Source organism: Schistosoma mansoni, chromosome 4, assembly GCF_000237925.1.
Source record: "Schistosoma mansoni strain Puerto Rico chromosome 4, complete genome".
NCBI classification, from domain to species: domain Eukaryota; kingdom Metazoa; phylum Platyhelminthes; class Trematoda; order Strigeidida; family Schistosomatidae; genus Schistosoma; species Schistosoma mansoni.
In genome coordinates this window covers 13,573,002-13,590,891 of record NC_031498.1, presented here as the reverse complement: position 1 = coordinate 13,590,891, position 17,890 = coordinate 13,573,002, and the positions used below count along the sequence as shown (strand labels likewise).

The window sequence follows — 17,890 nt, the reverse complement described above, 5'->3', positions numbered from 1 at the left end:
AACATTGGGATTGGAACCATCTGAATAAATTGTGCGTGTTGTCTAGAATTTTCTGAATACACTCGCTCTATTTGTTCAGAGCGTTTATTAACTGATGAAGTAGAGGTACTTTGAACAAGAGACTTGTTTACAGTATCTTTTTCAACATTTTTATGTTTTGTTCTGGGTGTATATGCAACAAATAAGTTAGACTGTGTAGAATTTGTTACAAACAATCGAATCTTACTAGAGTTACGCAAACTGAAGCGATTCATTTTATGTCGAAAACTATGGTCATAAATATTATTCGCATTGAAAAGCAATTTGAATGATCCATGTCTTTGCTCTTTCAAGTCTAATATAGGCTTTCCAGTTTTTAATTCATTTGAACGACGTCGAATAACATAAAATATACGTATATAAATAAAGCTGACCAATACAAATGGGATGATAAATGTTGTGATTCCGATAAAAGATCTGTATCCTGTATCACTTCTTATGTAACAACGTCCTACACCCGTATGATGCTGAGTGCCGAGAAACGGTGGTAGCGTCACCAGTAACGACGAAATCCATACACCTCTAATTAAGATTAACGCAGTGCGATGAGTATGTTTCTTGACGTATTTTATGGGATGAATTATGGCATTGTATCGGTCCACAGATATACAACATATGTTTAATATTGATGCAGTACACAAGAACACGTTGAAAGACAGCCAGTACACACATAAATAGTGTGATTCATAGGGCCAATAGCCAGCGTTTTGTCGAATGATAAATAATGGTAGTAGCAGAACTGCAACAAGTAGATCAGCCAAAGCAAGTGATACAATATAGAGATCATTTACACGTCTGAACATTTTAGTTGTGGTAACAGCTAAAATGACTAGAAGATTACCACAAAATATAAAAATGGCAGATATAATTTGAAGGGAGAAAAAAATTGTGTTCAATACGTTTCTCTTTTCACTAAACATTCCACTTTCCATGTTTATTAGATTACTATTGTTATTGAAGAAATTTGAATTTGTGCAACATAACGTACATAAAGCCGTCTTATGAAATACCTCCATCATGAATTTATTTTCAGACGATCTGTTATCATTCCAGCATGGTTAATTCATACTGATCGCTTGAATCTTTGTCCAAAACAGTTAAGAAATTAGGCTTTGTTAGATGTTGCAAAATAACATAATCTGGTAATTTGTCTTGGTGTAATATAATGATCCTTATATTAACAAACTTATATGTTGATTATAATTTCATTTGTTCATTTCATTCATATTATGCTCTTTAAGTGTACTATGAGCTTGGTCTATCAGTCAGAATCTTACGTAAAAACTCATTCCAGTTAATACTCTATCTAAAGTCAATCATAAAAAAATCTGAACAATAACAGTTTATCAGTATCTTTCAATTGGGTTCGAACAAATAATCGAGTATAATAGAATCGGCAATTATGATGATATTGTCTGTAAAAGTTAATGTGTTTGATTCTGTATGTCAGTTTGTGAACTATTAATATTCAGTAGATCATGTTTCAATAACAGTTACATTTGGAAAACTTACGTTCATAGAATTTAATTATATATCCACAAATGAAAACATGAATCTATTTTATCAATGAAAATGTATCTTAGTTTTTTTTTTAAAAATTGTTTTATAAGTAGATTTAAGTAGTTGTATTAGACGATTAAAATAATTTAATATTAGTCCTAATTTATTCCTCTTCAAATTGATATGTCTTGGTGATTGAACGCTATATTCGCATCCGAAGCTAGTCTCGTAACACCCAAGCTAGAACTACACAGCGACTTGAACACGAGAGAAAAGATGCAAAATATACGAGAAACACTTTACTCCAAAGGTTCACTCATGTACAGAAAATATAGGGTTTTTATAGTACTTTAGGAGTCTTTGGGTTTTCCTGAAAATTCTAGAATACTACTAAAAATAGTAGTAGTGTAGTAATCAACCAATCAGAATCTCTACAAATGACTTTTCATTTTCGCGATATTTCTAACAAAACTTCTAATGAAACGCTGATTGGATAAAATGCTTCTTAATGTTTCCTGAGCTTGTCATGTCTATTGCGAGACATTTTCAGGATCGCCCCAACACAAATATATAAAAATGATGTTTATCAAATGAAATTCATTCAATTTTTTTCAAGTTGTTTGAATGTGAGCGACTGTGTATTTTATATTTTTCTAAAAAAACGAAGGATGTATCCCCATATATTAATCAATAAATAGTTTCTCTAATTCATCATTGCCTAATACACATTGTTTTTTTTTATTCTCATCAACAGTAATATCCTTTATAAGCAAAGATGGATAGTGGCTAGCAGTGGAATCCAGGACACGCGTTTCGTCCTATTTGGGACTCGTCAGCTAGATGTACCTGCATCTCAGTGTTGATGTTCACTCTGGTACTCGAACACAGTACCGTTCGCTTCAAACGCCATCGCGTCACCCTCTTAGCTACTGAGTCCTGATAGCCACTTGCTTGTGCGGTGGGGTGAAGTTTAAATTCATTTAGTATTGTTTGTTTGAATCTTCCCATCGATGTTTAGGACTGCAACTGGACAGTCTCTAATTAGCATATGTGCATACTGTGCGTATTGCCTCTATATAACCTTAATTCACAAGCAATGTAAGCGAAGATGGATAGTGGCTAGCAGTGGAATCCAGGACGCACGTTTCGTCCTTTATTTTCTTTAGAAACAAATATGAATTGAGAAATCATTGTTTCAGTGAATTTGAAATGTTCTATAAAGTAGTTTTATATTTGAAGTTTTGAAACAATGAATGTTATAAGGTGACATTATTATCTCATAATTTATTCCAAACTGTCTGTTTGTTAATATTTATATATTGAGTAATAAGCTTACTGGTGTTTAAACTGTGATTTATTTACTTTTCTTTTTTTTGTTTTTTTGTTTACTAACTGTCAAAATATTGTACCAATCAGAATATGTATTTAGTCACTTCTCTATTTAACTAATAATTATAAATAAACATTTAAAACATAGGAAAAAACATGTCAAAATAATGATTAAACAAACATTTATTTAGAGACTAACAAATTAATTTTAAAATATTATGTTTTCTAATGTTTATGTGCACGGAATAGGTCTATGTGTGCTACTGATGTCGATAGATATAAGTAGTATATATCGTGAATCGAAAGTGAAATACCTGGTAGTAAAATGTTAAGAAGATTGAAGAAAAGAGAGCGAGAATAAAGAATGATTGGTATTGAAATGAAGGAACAGTAAATTCTGAGACGATAGACTGATATTTTACAAGCGAATTATTTACTGTATGGTTCTTAGATTTTATCAGATGGGGGTTTCGTGGAGATTTTAGTAATTTTATAGTTAAGATCATGAGTCAATTGAAGCTAGACCACTATGGAAAACCTAAAAGCACTGGACGGTCGTTTCGTCCTATTGTGGAACTCCTCAGCAGTGCGCATCCGCGATTTTACTAAGAAATTCCACATTTGTGTTCCCGTTCAGTACAGGTCTACATCCAATGACTTTTTTTTATTCGTTTAAAGATCCCCATCACATTAAAAGATCAATATTTGTAGGGAGAACATTCTTTTCGATAAATTCTCTTCAGGTTCTATAATTATATATCCAAATTAATAATCCGAAAAAATGGCTAATTCAAGGGCAAAGTACACTGTTTAAAGCATGTTAATTTAGGATTTGTTTAGGACTTGTTTATTCACATTATGAATATATTTTGATAGTTCAGCACCAATATTATTATTATTAGTTCAAAAATAATATTATTTATTCATGATGAAAATGTTCTACATAGTTTTAGATTTTGAATATTAACTCTAAAAGTGTTTCAATAGATCGCTATAAGCTCCAATTTTAAAAACACTTCGAATTCATCATTTTTTTCAGATTCTCATATCCATTTCAACTGGTGTGAACAAACAGTATCATTATTTGTTATGCAGTCACCGAATTCTTAGCACTCGGTTACATGGTAAGTTAGTAAAGTGTTATTGGATAAAAGACTATGTTTACATGTATTATATTGAGATTAATAACTAAGTTTGTCAAAACATACCATCTTTTTTCGAGTGAAATCAAACTAATTAAAAGAGGTATGAATTGGAAAATTCAGATTTTTTAAATGAAACTTTTAACCTTTGAAAAATTCAGGATGAATAAGTGTTAAACTATCTCCCCAATTCACAGATAAGCTTTAATTATGGATTTTATTCTAAAGAAAACTCAGGTCTTCCTAAACCTCATTCAGCATTCGGGCTGAAAATTTATTATTCTTGAAATTCATAATGAAAATATTCAGCTAAAGTAACAATCGGTCACCAAGTGCATTTAAATAAACAATAGGTCATTACATTTTTATTTGTATATTTACTACACAATATACGAGAAACATTCAATTACCTGTTCGAGTACATAGTTCATTTGGTATGAAAAAAGTGTAGTTTAGTTTCTAATCAATTTACATCACATTCAAATACTAATTTCATTTTCAATTACCCACTTCCTAAATCAAATTATATAAAGGGAATCGCTTAATAAAAAAACATCATTGAACAAATTACCACTTCATATCACTGGAGTTGTTGAGATGGTAGAAAAGATTTGTTGCTTAGGTGGATGTTTTTGGTGGAGTTTCGTTCTCTGAGCTGGATAGCTTGATAATGGAGCCTTCATTGTTCTTCTGAAAACATTATCAACATAAACTTACATATCAGTGCACATCAGCATATACATTAGCAAAAGGGACGAGATTTGTTGTTCGTATCTTCGGAGACGTTCTACAGAAGTTGTGATCAAGATGCAGAAGTGCTCACGAATCCGGCGTGTGTATGTGATTTCGTTGGAAAATCGTCGGAACCTCTGGGTTCTGGCTTGTGTGTGTCGCGCCAGGAGGAGGTATAGACTACTTGCACACCGAGAACACACAATTTTTCACTCGTGCATTCCATGACGTACATATAAGTATATTCACACACCTGGGAGGGTAGATGATCTCTTCAAACGTGTTTTCTACAACCAACTGTCACTTAGACATTACATACACATCACTGGTGCATAGACTCTCACTCCTGCTCTTCATGGCATACACATAAACACTTCTTCATGGAAGGTTAATGGTCACTTCTCCCTAGTATTTGCTACCATATTTTTTACTATATATTAGACCTGAAGGATTAGGCGACTGATTACGTTAGGCATAAGGCAGACAATTTTCATCTTATGTTGTCCGTGCTGACCTTTGCACACATCTACATATATATTACCACACAAGCCGAAGATCATGCAATTCACATACATAAGCATACACATCGGGTAGCTCGCAAGATTTTAGAGTGTCGAAAAATGGAATCCAGTTAATCTGTTTTACATCAGAGAAGTGGATTAGTCCGGTCTTCTCTAACCTCCCCAGCTTGCTAGCAAGGTTCCCTCTACTACCCACCAGGGCCGCAGGGTGGTTTTAGGCCGGATTTTGTTGACAATCTATTAAATTTATTTACACCATTGCTCTACTATACTGATGTGTCTACAAAGTAACTTCCGACTAAACTCTTTCATATAAGTAAATTGAACCTATTTCGTAATTATGAGTTTTAATATCACGGGTTGTAAGTAGCTGACGAGAGTCAAACGAAATAAAAATGGATTCACGTCATTCTACTCAAATCTTTGTTCTTGCTCTCATAAAAACCATCCGTGTAATAGTTGGTCTACTCATTAGTAGTATATCTGAAAATCGCAAATTAATAAATTCGACGGTATACATGAACAACTATTGATGTCTTAAACCATTCGTTTCTAGATGATCCAACAATTGATAACCCCTGGGACGATAGAACGTTTTTGTTAAAATATATAACTAAAATTTCACAGACTTTACTTCCACAAGAATAATATGCTACGAAAGTGAAACTTTTAGTGAGACACTGTCAGATCACCTCATATACGTTGATGAATTAGTTGAAGACTCAGAAAAGCTGTCCACAGTTCTAATATTTGTAGAACCATACCCTTAATTCAAACCTCAATCAAGTGACTGATCACAAAACATTATTTAGAACGGGAATTAACCGAATCATGAAATATTAACTGTTATTTTGAAATCCATCTAAATGTACCAAAAGAAGGCCATATGTGTACATTGACGCTTATATAATATGTGTGAGACAATAACCAACAGTTCTCTCAGAAAATTAACCTTCACGATTATTTTTACATCACCGGTTTATGACTACTGAGTTTCATACAAAAAATAGTGTTAGACACTAGACTAGTGAGTATTGGTTCAGGTTGCCAAATCGCGTGTCAGCGCAGTGAGGACGGTTTGAAAAATGAAACGAAAGATAGTAAGACAATAAACATAAAGAAACGTTTTAAGTGACTGATCACAATAGTGAGTGAATAATAGATCTAAAAATACCGAGACGGATAGGTATTTATTGCATCTACGTAACTGCAAACAATTTTTGTATCGTTTAATTCCGACCATAAATGACTAATTTCGTGTGAATCCCAATAAGAATTCTCACAACATCATAACATAATCAAGTTCAAAAGTTAGTGACTTTATGAACTACTTTCATGTTTTCATTTAATTTAAGTTAGACAACCATATAATTTAAAGAAGGCATTGCCTAAGATGTATTACATTTCATGTGTATTGTAAACACATCAGTTACTTGATGGCGCTACCATATACGATCGATGCGATAAACAAACGTTAGCAAACACACAGATTACCTATTTTTAAGTTTCATGTTTTACACTCATAAAGTAGTAACGACTTTCAAGCGGTATTGAAGTGGCTTGAGAAACTTCAACCACTTACTAGGGTTGAAATAAAAATCAAAAGTTAGAGTGAGTAATCAGAATTGAGATTTATGATTAGAAGTTAGAGTTTGAAATCAAAACTAGGGTTCTTATCAATATGTGACGTCAGTTATAATGCCGAAATGCTATTTAGTTGTATAAACTAATTAACTTTGACAAAAATTCAAGAGTCCCTAGGGTAAATCTGACTGGTTCGTCCAAAAATTAAACTACCACACTCCTAGAGAAACACTCCGTATGAAAACTTTTAAGGTTATAGGAAAATATCCTTGTAATCTTTTTTAATGCTTTCTTTTATAATACAAATTGATGATAATGGTCAAGTTACCTATTGGGTCATCTCGCTTAAGTTAAGAACAAAGAGATATAAAAATAGTATCTTATGTAAGCCACTTTGATTTTATTGGTAATTTTGGAAGATAATGCGCTGAAAGCCTTCAGTAGGTTTGAGGCGCCGCGTTGACTCAATTCATGATGATGCCAATTAGATATCAATCCTAATTTACTTAGTGTACATTTTGTCGACTAATCACATTAATACAACGCAGATATAAGATTCGAATATGAGTACGCTAGATACATGTATTACATTCATGCGAATATTAAGCGACAGAAAAATCATTACAGACGCATCGAATATGAAAGGCACTGAAGTTAACACATCGATTAGTGAAATATCAAGTCATGTTAGTAATACAAGGGATAAATAAACACATATGTGTTGTCATACACGCATTTATAAAAAACGATCACGGTTACAAGTGATTAATTAACAAAGACAGGAGTACAAAAATACCGATAGAGTCAATATAATTTGTCTGTCAAAAAATTAGAATGAGCCCATGTGTACGTTATAGCACAAGTAACATGAGAATATATTTCTGGCCTTTTTGTCAACGTATATTTTTCTGCAGTGAAATTAGTTTATAGGATCTCTGTTCAGTATCATACCGACTGAAGTAACTTTTAATAAAGTACCATAGCTTGGTAATTACATTGAGTCTAGTGCTTGGCACAGTCTAGTCAATGTTTAAGAACTAAGCTACAGTTATGCTGAAAATACTTTTAAAGCCCACAGATGTAGAGTCAAAAATAAGAGAATCATTACAATGAGTAGATCATGAAATTCTCTACCTTCTTTCATAAAAGAGCAACAATACTATTCGCCTCAATAGTTCGAAATATGATTAACATTCTAAGTAACATTAGAAATTTTACCTTGGGTAATATAGCTATTTCACCAAACAATATAAATGATTTAGGAGTATGATTGGTGAAATAAAAAACTTGATATTGTTATCTGATTGGTCATTTATATTTATGTAAGAAGGGTTTCTGTTTTCTTGATTTCCTTTCTCTCTTAGTTTGTATTCATTTGTTAACCAAGTTACCTTTTAATTCTGAAGTTACAATGAAACTGAAATATCCATTACAGAATAGCAGAGGAGATTTAACATTCGAAGAAATACAAACAATTTGAAAGCACAGTAAGTAAACTTAATACATTCATGATCCAGAGTACTTTGAAAAGTTGTCAAAAAACTAACAATACATTTGACCTAATGCAATATATAAACAAAACGTCGCTAAATTCCAGTGTTATTCCAGATTCCCTAATCAAATCATGGATCCTCTCGAACCCTATAATAAAATGGACCATATCATTATTTTTAATTATAGCCACTGGGACTACATTCTTCGGAAATCTGTTAATAATTCTTGCTTTTATAACAAATAGTCGCTTACGGCGTATAACGGATCAATACATTGTTTCGCTTGCTGTGGCTGATCTACTTGTATCGGTCTTAGTGCTGCCTCTGGCTATCGTTCGTCAGAATTTAGGTTATTGGCCATTCGAATCTGATCGATTGTGTCAGTTTTGGTTATCCGCTAATATTGTATTATGTATGGCATCTATACTAAATTTATGTTGTATATCTCTGGATAGATATATTGCAATCAGCCGTCCAATGAAATATTTCACAAAGCGTACTCGTTTTACAGCCTCTACAATGATAGCTGTTGCTTGGATATTACCACTTATAACTATGCTTCTCCCCTTTGTTGGTGGGAATCAGCACACTTTGGGACTTGGATCATGTCATATCACATATAATAAAGCATATAGGATTTATTCTTCAATTGTTGGATTTTTCGGACCATTTCTGCTAATTGCTTATATATATTTACGAGTGTTTTGGATAATAAAGCATCGTTTAAAGGTCTTACAAATTACAAACATTAAACTTTCCTCACTCAAAAAACCTAAATCACATATTAAAGCGACACGTAAGCCAGCTCCGATAATAATAAATTTGCAACAAGTTTGGGAAAATATTAAAGGAAAGATTGGCAAAGTAAATATTTTACGAAATCAGTCATCTAAATCAAAGAATACTTGCCCATATAGTGGCCATTTTTTCCATTCTGATGAAAATGGATGTAATCAAATTTATGCGAGTTGTTTACTCAACCACAAACATCCCTTTGATTCTTTTAGAAGTGATGATATTCTTAATGAAGAAATCGATAGGAATTATAGACAAAAAATATTAGATATTAAGATGAACAAAACAGATAGAGAATTTTCTTTGACATCTCAAGATCACGTTGAATTAGATTTCCCCGAACCAACAGATCAAAAACTAAAAGTAATACAAATATTTAATATTTCAACGTCAGAGAAAGAATTACAAAAGGCGAATTGGAAACCAACACCAAATGTAACATTGAAAAGTGAAACAAAACAACATCAACACGATTACTTACATAGAAGTAATGAAGAACAAAAGAATAAACTAGGAGACAAACAATTAATTAATTCTTCGAAATTACCATCATTAACATCATTTAGTATAGATCATATAAAGAAGCTTCGACGATTGAAATCTTTACCAAATTTTAAAACAGAATACAATAAAACAGAACAATCACAAAAGAATCTAATTTATTATCGACATGATCATTTCATATTTCATAGGGAACAAAAAACTGCATTAATTTTAGCTGCAGTTGTTGGATGTTTTACAATATGTTGGTTTCCATTTTTTATATGTATTATTGGTGAAGCTATATGTGATTGTCAATATTCAAATACTATAATTACATTTGTTTCATGGTTAGGTTATTTTAATAGTATTTGTAATCCATTTATATATGCATTTTTTAAAAAAGAATATGCCAAATCATTTAAATATATTATTCAAGTTAACAAATGGAATATTAAAAGCTATAACCATAAATAACTGTTATTTTTAAATAAGAAATAAATCTTTTATTACGAAACTACTGAATGATACTTTTCTACGCTTTATAAAATCTATTATAGAAAGTATGCTGTATTAGTTATTTGACTAAGTGTCATAAAAAGCATTAGTCAATATGACAAGTTTGAAATCAGTAATATATTTTGTGGTTATTGGAACCTCTAAAAAGAAGGATGTTGATTTCAGTTCATTTGTTGATCCAGTTTAAGTTTCATCAATTTATTTGAGATCTATAATTTAGTTATAATGAATCTAGGTTTATTATTCTATGCATAAGTCTATACAGTATAGTGATGTAAATTACTCGTTAACACCTGAAGCAAATCATAATAGACTTAATGGTTCAAAAATAAGTAATTAATACTGTTCCAATCTCAGTATGCATATTGGTTTAGTTACTTTTATGAACTTTTATTCGAAGTGCTTATATTCTAATGGACATGGACTATCATAATTGTTGAAACTACTAATTTATAAAATTATATATATTTAACCTGTTTCGTCAGAATACCTAATTACATGTCTGATTTCTTTCAAATATATTTGGATTTCATCTAGCTATAATTAAATCCTGACGAATTAATTTAATCTATAATTTTCTTCTGTTCTGATAAATTCACCCTTACCCTAGATCATCGTTTTTCAACAAACCATCATAAAAGTATTTTGTTCTTCTGGACCGTTACATCTATCATTTTCCATTGAATTAGAAATCAACGTGAATAAAAAGAAAGTATAAATGGACGTTTACTTTAAAATTAACTATCAATATGCCTGTAGCTCTTCTAAGGTTACTATCAGTCTGTGATGTTTAAGAGTATTTGAGTTATAGTATAAACTGGTAATCCAGAAACAACGCAATTTAATCGAGAAGCATTAGATCAGCACGAACAAATGTAATGTATTTGGAATTCAAAATAGAAACAGTTATAAATACAAGGGAATCATTGGTTCATATGAACACCACAAGGTACCAAGCCCAGGCAAAGGAGAAGGGCTGCAAATAGGGTATAGCAGATCACGTACAATTGAGTTTATTTATATCTAATTTGGTTATGCCCTTTTGTTAACTTTTTTAACTGATAGAGTCATTCGCGAAATAACAATCTATCTATACTATTATACCTTTTATATGTACGCTTGAGTATTGCTTATTCACTACGCATATATTCACTTTGCTAGCCTTTGTAGTATCAGTTTATATGTTAAGCCCATATACTTTATTCTAGCTTCTGGCCAAGCCAATTCGCCTATCCATTATGAGTCATATTTTGATCTTGTAAATTATTCGCTTATTAACCTTGACTATATTTTTATATGAGCGTATATGTGTACCCTTCGTATCTTATTCATCATATGTCTGTCATTCATTTTTGTCTGGCTAAAAATATTGAGTAATGCTTGCTCATAGCGAGTTGGCTTCCCAGCCATCTCCAATACGCATCGTTTTCGCTTCGTTCGATCCCGAAATTACGAACGCGAAGCAAAGTTGGTAACTTCAACGTACGAACATAACTGGTAATCCCGACATACGAACACGCCGCAACACCTTACTATTATTCGTCTAACTGATTCAATGCATCATTCATTTCACAATGTATATATATGGACATCTTAATCCTTTTCACTGTACTCGCTTACTCGCTGACTCGATCACTCAATCTCTCGCTCGCTCATTCGACTCGCACACTCACTCGTTTGCTTCACGTCACTACTCTTTTATGCTTGCTTAACGTGCCTGTAATTTTGCATATCTGTGTGTGGTTCAATAATAAACGCAATCAACACTTCATATTCGCCTTCTGATTTATACACCGTCGAGGTGTTCTCGAGTAACGGTTACTAGGACGAACAATATACGACGTTTAAGGATAATATCGAATATCGACCACCACAAGGGTTTCAATCTTATCACGTAGAAAACAGCCTTGCTAAAGAAAACTCTGACTGGAATAAACAATTTAAACCACTAAAATTTTGCCTTGGGAGTTGAAGGATCTTCATTTAGAAGAATTATGACGATTCATGGTGAAAGTTGAAATTCTTCAGAAGTCACGAAGCTGATGCCCCTTCTAACAACCTGAGAAACAATTAATATATGTACATGGAATGTTCGGAAAATTTGGGAGACTGTGAGAACCAGTCAAATAGCTATAGAAATGAGGAAGATACAACTTGGCGATGCTCGGAATAATTTAAGCCTAATTAGACCCAAGCTGGATAGAAAACATTAACTTCAAGTGCGATGTATCTATACTTTTGTTATTCAGGATAAAGTACCTTTCAAACGCACAAAGAGTTGCATTGATGCTGTTCAAGGAAGCACAAAATGCACTTATAGGATGGGAATCTCACGGATCCAGGATCATCAAAGTATAGTTCGAAACAAAGGAGGGAATCACGATGAATGTTATCCAGTGATATGCATCACCCACCAATGATAGCAGTAACGACAATGAAGATCGGTTGTACGAGAGACTTCGATCCATCATAGAGAAGTGCATAGGAAAGGGTCTCACCATCCTGATGAGAGACACAAACGCCGAAGTCGATCACATTTGCATCAGTAAAACGTTCACAAGGACAATGGAAGTTGTGAGAACCAGAAGAGCTTATACAGCTTCAGATCAACATCTGCTTATGGCCAAGATGAAACTGAAGCTAAAGAAATACTGGAAAACTGGTGGAACAGCATTACAAAGTGTGAATGCAGCCTTCTTTCAAGATACTGTAAAAATTAACTAATTCAAGTCAACTCTCGACACAAGGTTCCAAAACTTAGAGGATCTATGGAAGAAGAAGAAGAAGAAGAAACCACTATGGAGGAAAACTGGAAAGGGATCACAGAAGCACTAAGTTCAATGTGTCGGGAGGTTCTGGGCAGCGACAAGCATCACCGTCACACTGAATGGATATCTATGGAAACCCTGGGCAACATCCAAGAAAAGAAGAACGAGAAGACAACAATTAACAATAGCCGAACAAGAGCAGAAAAAGTCAAGGCATAAGCTGAATACACTGCAGCAAACAAGCAAGTGAAGTGGAGCATTGGGGCTGACAAGCAGAAACACTCGGAAGACCTGTTAGTGATAGTGGAATAAGCTTCAAGTGAATGAAATATGAAACAACTGTTTGACACAACGAAGAAACTGGTAGAAAAATATAGTGAATTAGAGAGACCGGTCAAGGACAAAGAAGGCAAGTCAATCACCGAGATTCAAGAACAGAGGAATAGATGGGCGGAATATTTTGAGGAACTGCCGAATAGACCAGCGCCATTGAATACACCGGACATTGATCAGCACACACAAACATTCCAATAGATGTCACTCCACCAACGACGGAAGAAATCAAGATGACCATCAGATATATCAAGAATGGGGAAGCAGCTGGACCTGACAATATTCCATCATAAGCACTGAAGTCAGACGCAGAAGTAAATGCAAGTATGCTCTATATTGTTTTCAGGAAGATTTAGAAGGGGGATAAGTGCCACAGATAGACTGGAAAGAAGGATACCTCATCAAGATACAAAAGAAAGATCTGAGCAAATGTGAGAACTACAGAGGCATCACGCTACTGTCAGTACTAGGAAAAGTTTTCAACAGGGTGTTGCTGAACCGGATGAAAGACTCATTAGACTCCCGACTTTAAGATCAATAAGCTAGATTCCGAAAGGGTCGACCGTGCACAGACCGAATTGCGACACTACAAATCATCGTTGAGCAGCCAATAGAATGGGACTCATCACTATACATTATCTTCATTGACTATGAGAAGGCGTTTGGTAGTGTGGACCGGAAAACCTTATGGAAAATTATTCGACACTATGGAGTATGTGAGAAAATCATCAACATCATCAGAAATTCATACGACGGACTACAGTGCAAAGTGGTGCATGGAGGACAGTTGGCAGATGCATTCCATGAAAGAACAGGAGTCAGACAAGTCTGTTTACTTTTCTTCTACCTCTTTCTTCTGGTGATTGAATGGATTATGAAGACCTTCACATCTGAGGGAAAGCACGGAATACAATGGACATCTGAGAATCAATTAGAAGATTTGGACTTCGCAGATGACCTAGCCCTCCTATCTAATACACACGAACAAATACAGATGAAGACAGCAAATACAGCAGCAGTCTCTGCATCAATGGGCTTCAACATACACAATGGAAAAAGCAAGATTCTCAAATACAACACAGAGAACACCAACCCAGTCAAACTTGATGGATAAACTCTGGAAGATTTAGAAACATCCACATACCTGGGAAGCATTATTGATGAAGAAATAGGATGTAATGAAGATGTAAATTCGGGGATTGACAAAGGAAGGGCAGCATTCCTACAATTTTAGAATATATGGAACTCAAAACAACTGTCAACTAACTTCAAAGTCACAATCTTCAATGCGAATGTCAATACAGTCCTACTGTACGGAGTCCTACTGACAGAGTTAGATGGACAATGCTGGTGGTCGACCTATGCCCCTCCACGAGGGGTAACAGAAGTAGGTATGTTTGGATTTATTAGATATTATATTTTCTAAGTAAATTCCTGCAATAATTTTATTGAATTCTGTAAATGATTAAACATTGTTGGATTTATTTTCAGTGAAGAGTTAGGTATAGCATATACATATTGATCCCTCGATACATTTGAACAGAGCAAAGATAACAAGGTTCACAAGAAAAAATAGATTCATTCTATTTCACAGCTTCTCCTTAACTGCAAACAGCTTAAAATCACAGGGTGTTTCAAAACTATAAGCCAAAGTACTAAATAATTTAGTGAGTAAAGTTGTAAATAATGTTGGAAACAGATCGAAAATTATAATCCTAAAAAGAATAGAGCATGGAGTATATGAGTAAACTTTGGATTGACAAGTACTACTGATATTTTTTGCAAAATAATGATGGGAATTCAGGGTGATCATGTTCTTGATTTGAATAAAGCTTAACTTTAAACGGTGAGCGGCCTTTTCCTCCTTTATTTACAACCAATACAAAAAGGAATACTTCTTTAATCTGTTATTGTAATTAGTAAGAATTTGTTTATATAAACATGGGAAACTTTATGTTCAATGAATATAAGAAAGGGAATAATGGTAAATTTCACAAATCTAAATGTTTATAAATATAATACAACATTATAGGTATCATTACCGAGTTTTGATTTGTTAATTTTGAATAAATTGAGCATTGGGCAGATTGTAAGGCCTTCCTTTCTATTGAGAGCAGTAGGATTAAGCATTATATGGAACGCTTCAGCTACTCTCCTTTCTTTGTAATTGGAAAAATCTTTCTGTAGTATTTTTATATTTTTGAAATCAATTTGATGATTATTGAAAATGGTGTGAGCTGCTATCGCCCATTTCATTTGAAGTCTATCCAGTTCTACAGGATTATTAGGAGGTTTCTTTGTGTACCTAATATGTTGTTTAGCGCGAGTCGAGATTTCGCGAGATGACTCTCCAATATAGAAGGCATCACAATCGACACAACCTAATTTGTAGACGCAGTTCTGTGTAGACATGATTGGGATTATTTCTTTTACTCGAACTAAAGTATTTCGAAGTATGTTCGTTGTTTTGTAATATACCTAAATTCTGTGTTGTCTTAAGATGTTTTGGAGTTCTTCAGTTGTGCCATGACGGTATGGTAAAACTGCGGTACCAATCCATGGCATTTCAGTCCAATTATTATTACTTTTACGTACTGAACTGTCTTGATTTAATATATTTCTAATAATCTTCATAGGAAAATTACTAAGTTGCAAGAAGCTAATTAAATTCTTTTGCTCTTTTAGTTTGTCCTCTTCTAAAGTTAAACACGAAGTTCGGCGGGGTGATTTCCTTTCAACGAATTTATTATCAAGCTGTACAATCGTATATATATATATATATATATATATATATATATATATATATATATATATGAAAATGTTTTGTTAAAGTACTAATTCCGTGAGGAAATGTGAACACTAATAACCAAGATTATAATACTAGATTACGTAAAACGAGTAGTAACAATAGATTTAGTGAAATTCACATAATATTGTTTGTTTAAACCTTGCCATTGATGTTTTTTAGGACTACAACTGGTCAGTCTCTTATTAGCATATGTGCATACTGTGCGTATTGCCTCGATATAGCCTAAATTCACAAGCGTGATAAGCAAAGATGGATAGTGGCTAGCAGTAGAATCCAGGACGCGCGTTTCGTCCTATTTGGGACTCGTCAGTTGGATGTAGTGAATATAATAGAATGATTAAAATGAATAAAATCTTTTGGAACAACAATTAAAGGTCGTTAAAGTTCATAGAGGTGTAAAAATAAATAGGGTGATATGGTGAGTATTCATGAATAAAATAATGAGAATATAAGACATAAGTAAAGGGGAAATGGAGTAATAATAATAATAATAAAATAATAATAGAATGATAATAATAATAATAAGGCCATGGTAACGATGATGATAAGACGTACTTCTTTTGTGCGCATAGTTCTGGTTTTACTGAGTCAGACAGGTAGATAGTGTGACAGGTGTTATATGTGTTATATATTCCGCTATCCTGATTATTATTATTATTATTATTATTATTATTGATTAACTGTTCTTGGTTGTTGGATTGTGTCGGATTTTGGTGTGGAAATATATTGACGTTCTAGTCAGGCTAATCTCGTGTTCTTGATCTGAGTTTTGTTGAAGTCCTGTAGAATAGAAACTGGGAGGGAATCTAGTGTAGATATTCGTCTAAGGTAAATTAGCGTCCCACATACGTGTTTATAGTGAAAGGACTGTTATAACAAGAAACCCTAGCGTTTTAACAAGTATCTTACCTTTATAACAGAAACAAACTGCTTACTGGAACGAACAAAAATTGACATGTACTCTTTTCTCAGCAGCTCAAACCGCACTTACCAATCTACATGAACGTGTTCAAAGAATATACATTGGAAGAACAGGTTCGCATCTTCCAGTTTATCAAATCCTCTCCAGTTATTACGTAACCCATATGATCAATTTCTAATTCCAGTAATATTGTGTAAATGCGTCATAACCTCTATAATTATTTCACGATCTATTGTATCTTTTTCCGTGCCTCACTTAATTGAAGCCTCGCCCATCATCCCATGTTGTTGAATTTCGCCTGCAAATATATATATATATATATGGTTATTATTGATAATCTTTGTCATCCCAATTCTTTACGTCATTATTGTCAATTGTAACAAATTATATCATACCTCAATGTTACATTTCAATTCATACATGGTTGAAAGCAGCTGATGAGAAGACACGATATATAATGAATTTGTATTCTTCTTCTTCAAATGATGTTTTGGCCTAATTTAAAATTCCTGAACCAAAGTTTCTTCAATTTGGATAATTAAGTTGAAGGAAATCAAGAGAAATATTTGTATTCGTGATAATCTATCTTAATCATCTCCAAAGGATTTATTTACATGTTTATGGATTTTATTTACAAAATAATAAAATAAATGTTTTTTAGTAAAAAGAATCTCACTTATACTAGACTACTTCAATAACAAGTTTACCTTATACAACAAATCAGTTATTTAAACAAAGTAGCAAAATTAGTAAAAATAAAATATATATTTTAAGCGATCGCGCGAGAGATCGAGGGTCATGGGTTTGAGTCCCACATACGGGATCGTGAATGTGCAAAAGCTGAGTAGTCCCATATTTGGACAATACTGCCACTTAATGCTTCCAGGTTTCTAATGATAGTCAAGCTTACATCGTCTGATGGAT

General features: G+C 33.3%; 3 protein-coding genes across 3 annotated transcripts in view; 1 reads left to right on the top strand and 2 right to left on the bottom strand.

The window, feature by feature from the left end:
- Positions 1 to 971, bottom strand: part of Smp_043270 (Tryamine/octopamine receptor) — a gene marked incomplete at both ends in the record, with an annotated part of 1,176 nt that extends 205 nt beyond the window's left edge. Inside the window, one exon of the mRNA XM_018796892.1 lies at positions 1 to 971. This exon is cut by the window's left edge and continues 205 nt beyond it. Coding sequence (XP_018651988.1) covers positions 1 to 971 — 971 coding nt within the window.
- A 2,923-nt stretch (positions 972 to 3,894) lies between these two features.
- On the top strand, positions 3,895 to 10,129 carry Smp_043260 (putative g-protein coupled receptor). The gene is made up of 3 exons (XM_018796891.1): positions 3,895 to 3,992; positions 8,212 to 8,334; positions 8,379 to 10,129. The coding sequence occupies exon 3, from the start codon at positions 8,410 to 8,412 to the stop codon at positions 10,090 to 10,092; it is 1,683 nt and encodes a 560-aa protein (XP_018651987.1). The 5' UTR covers positions 3,895 to 3,992; positions 8,212 to 8,334; positions 8,379 to 8,409; the 3' UTR covers positions 10,093 to 10,129.
- A 5,007-nt stretch (positions 10,130 to 15,136) lies between these two features.
- Smp_043250 (hypothetical protein) lies at positions 15,137 to 15,810 on the bottom strand. Its single transcript, XM_018796890.1, has one exon. The coding sequence runs from the start codon at positions 15,645 to 15,647 to the stop codon at positions 15,243 to 15,245; it is 405 nt and encodes a 134-aa protein (XP_018651986.1). The 5' UTR covers positions 15,648 to 15,810; the 3' UTR covers positions 15,137 to 15,242.
- Positions 15,811 to 17,890: the final 2,080 nt, after the last annotated feature.

What these genes read in the sequence shown, in the direction of transcription:
- Smp_043260 (XM_018796891.1), top strand. Translation starts at nt 8,410, where the DNA reads ATGCAATATATAAACAAAACGTCGCTAAATTCCAGTGTTATTCCAGAT.
- Smp_043250 (XM_018796890.1), bottom strand. Translation starts at nt 15,647, where the DNA reads ATGTCTACACAGAACTGCGTCTACAAATTAGGTTGTGTCGATTGTGAT.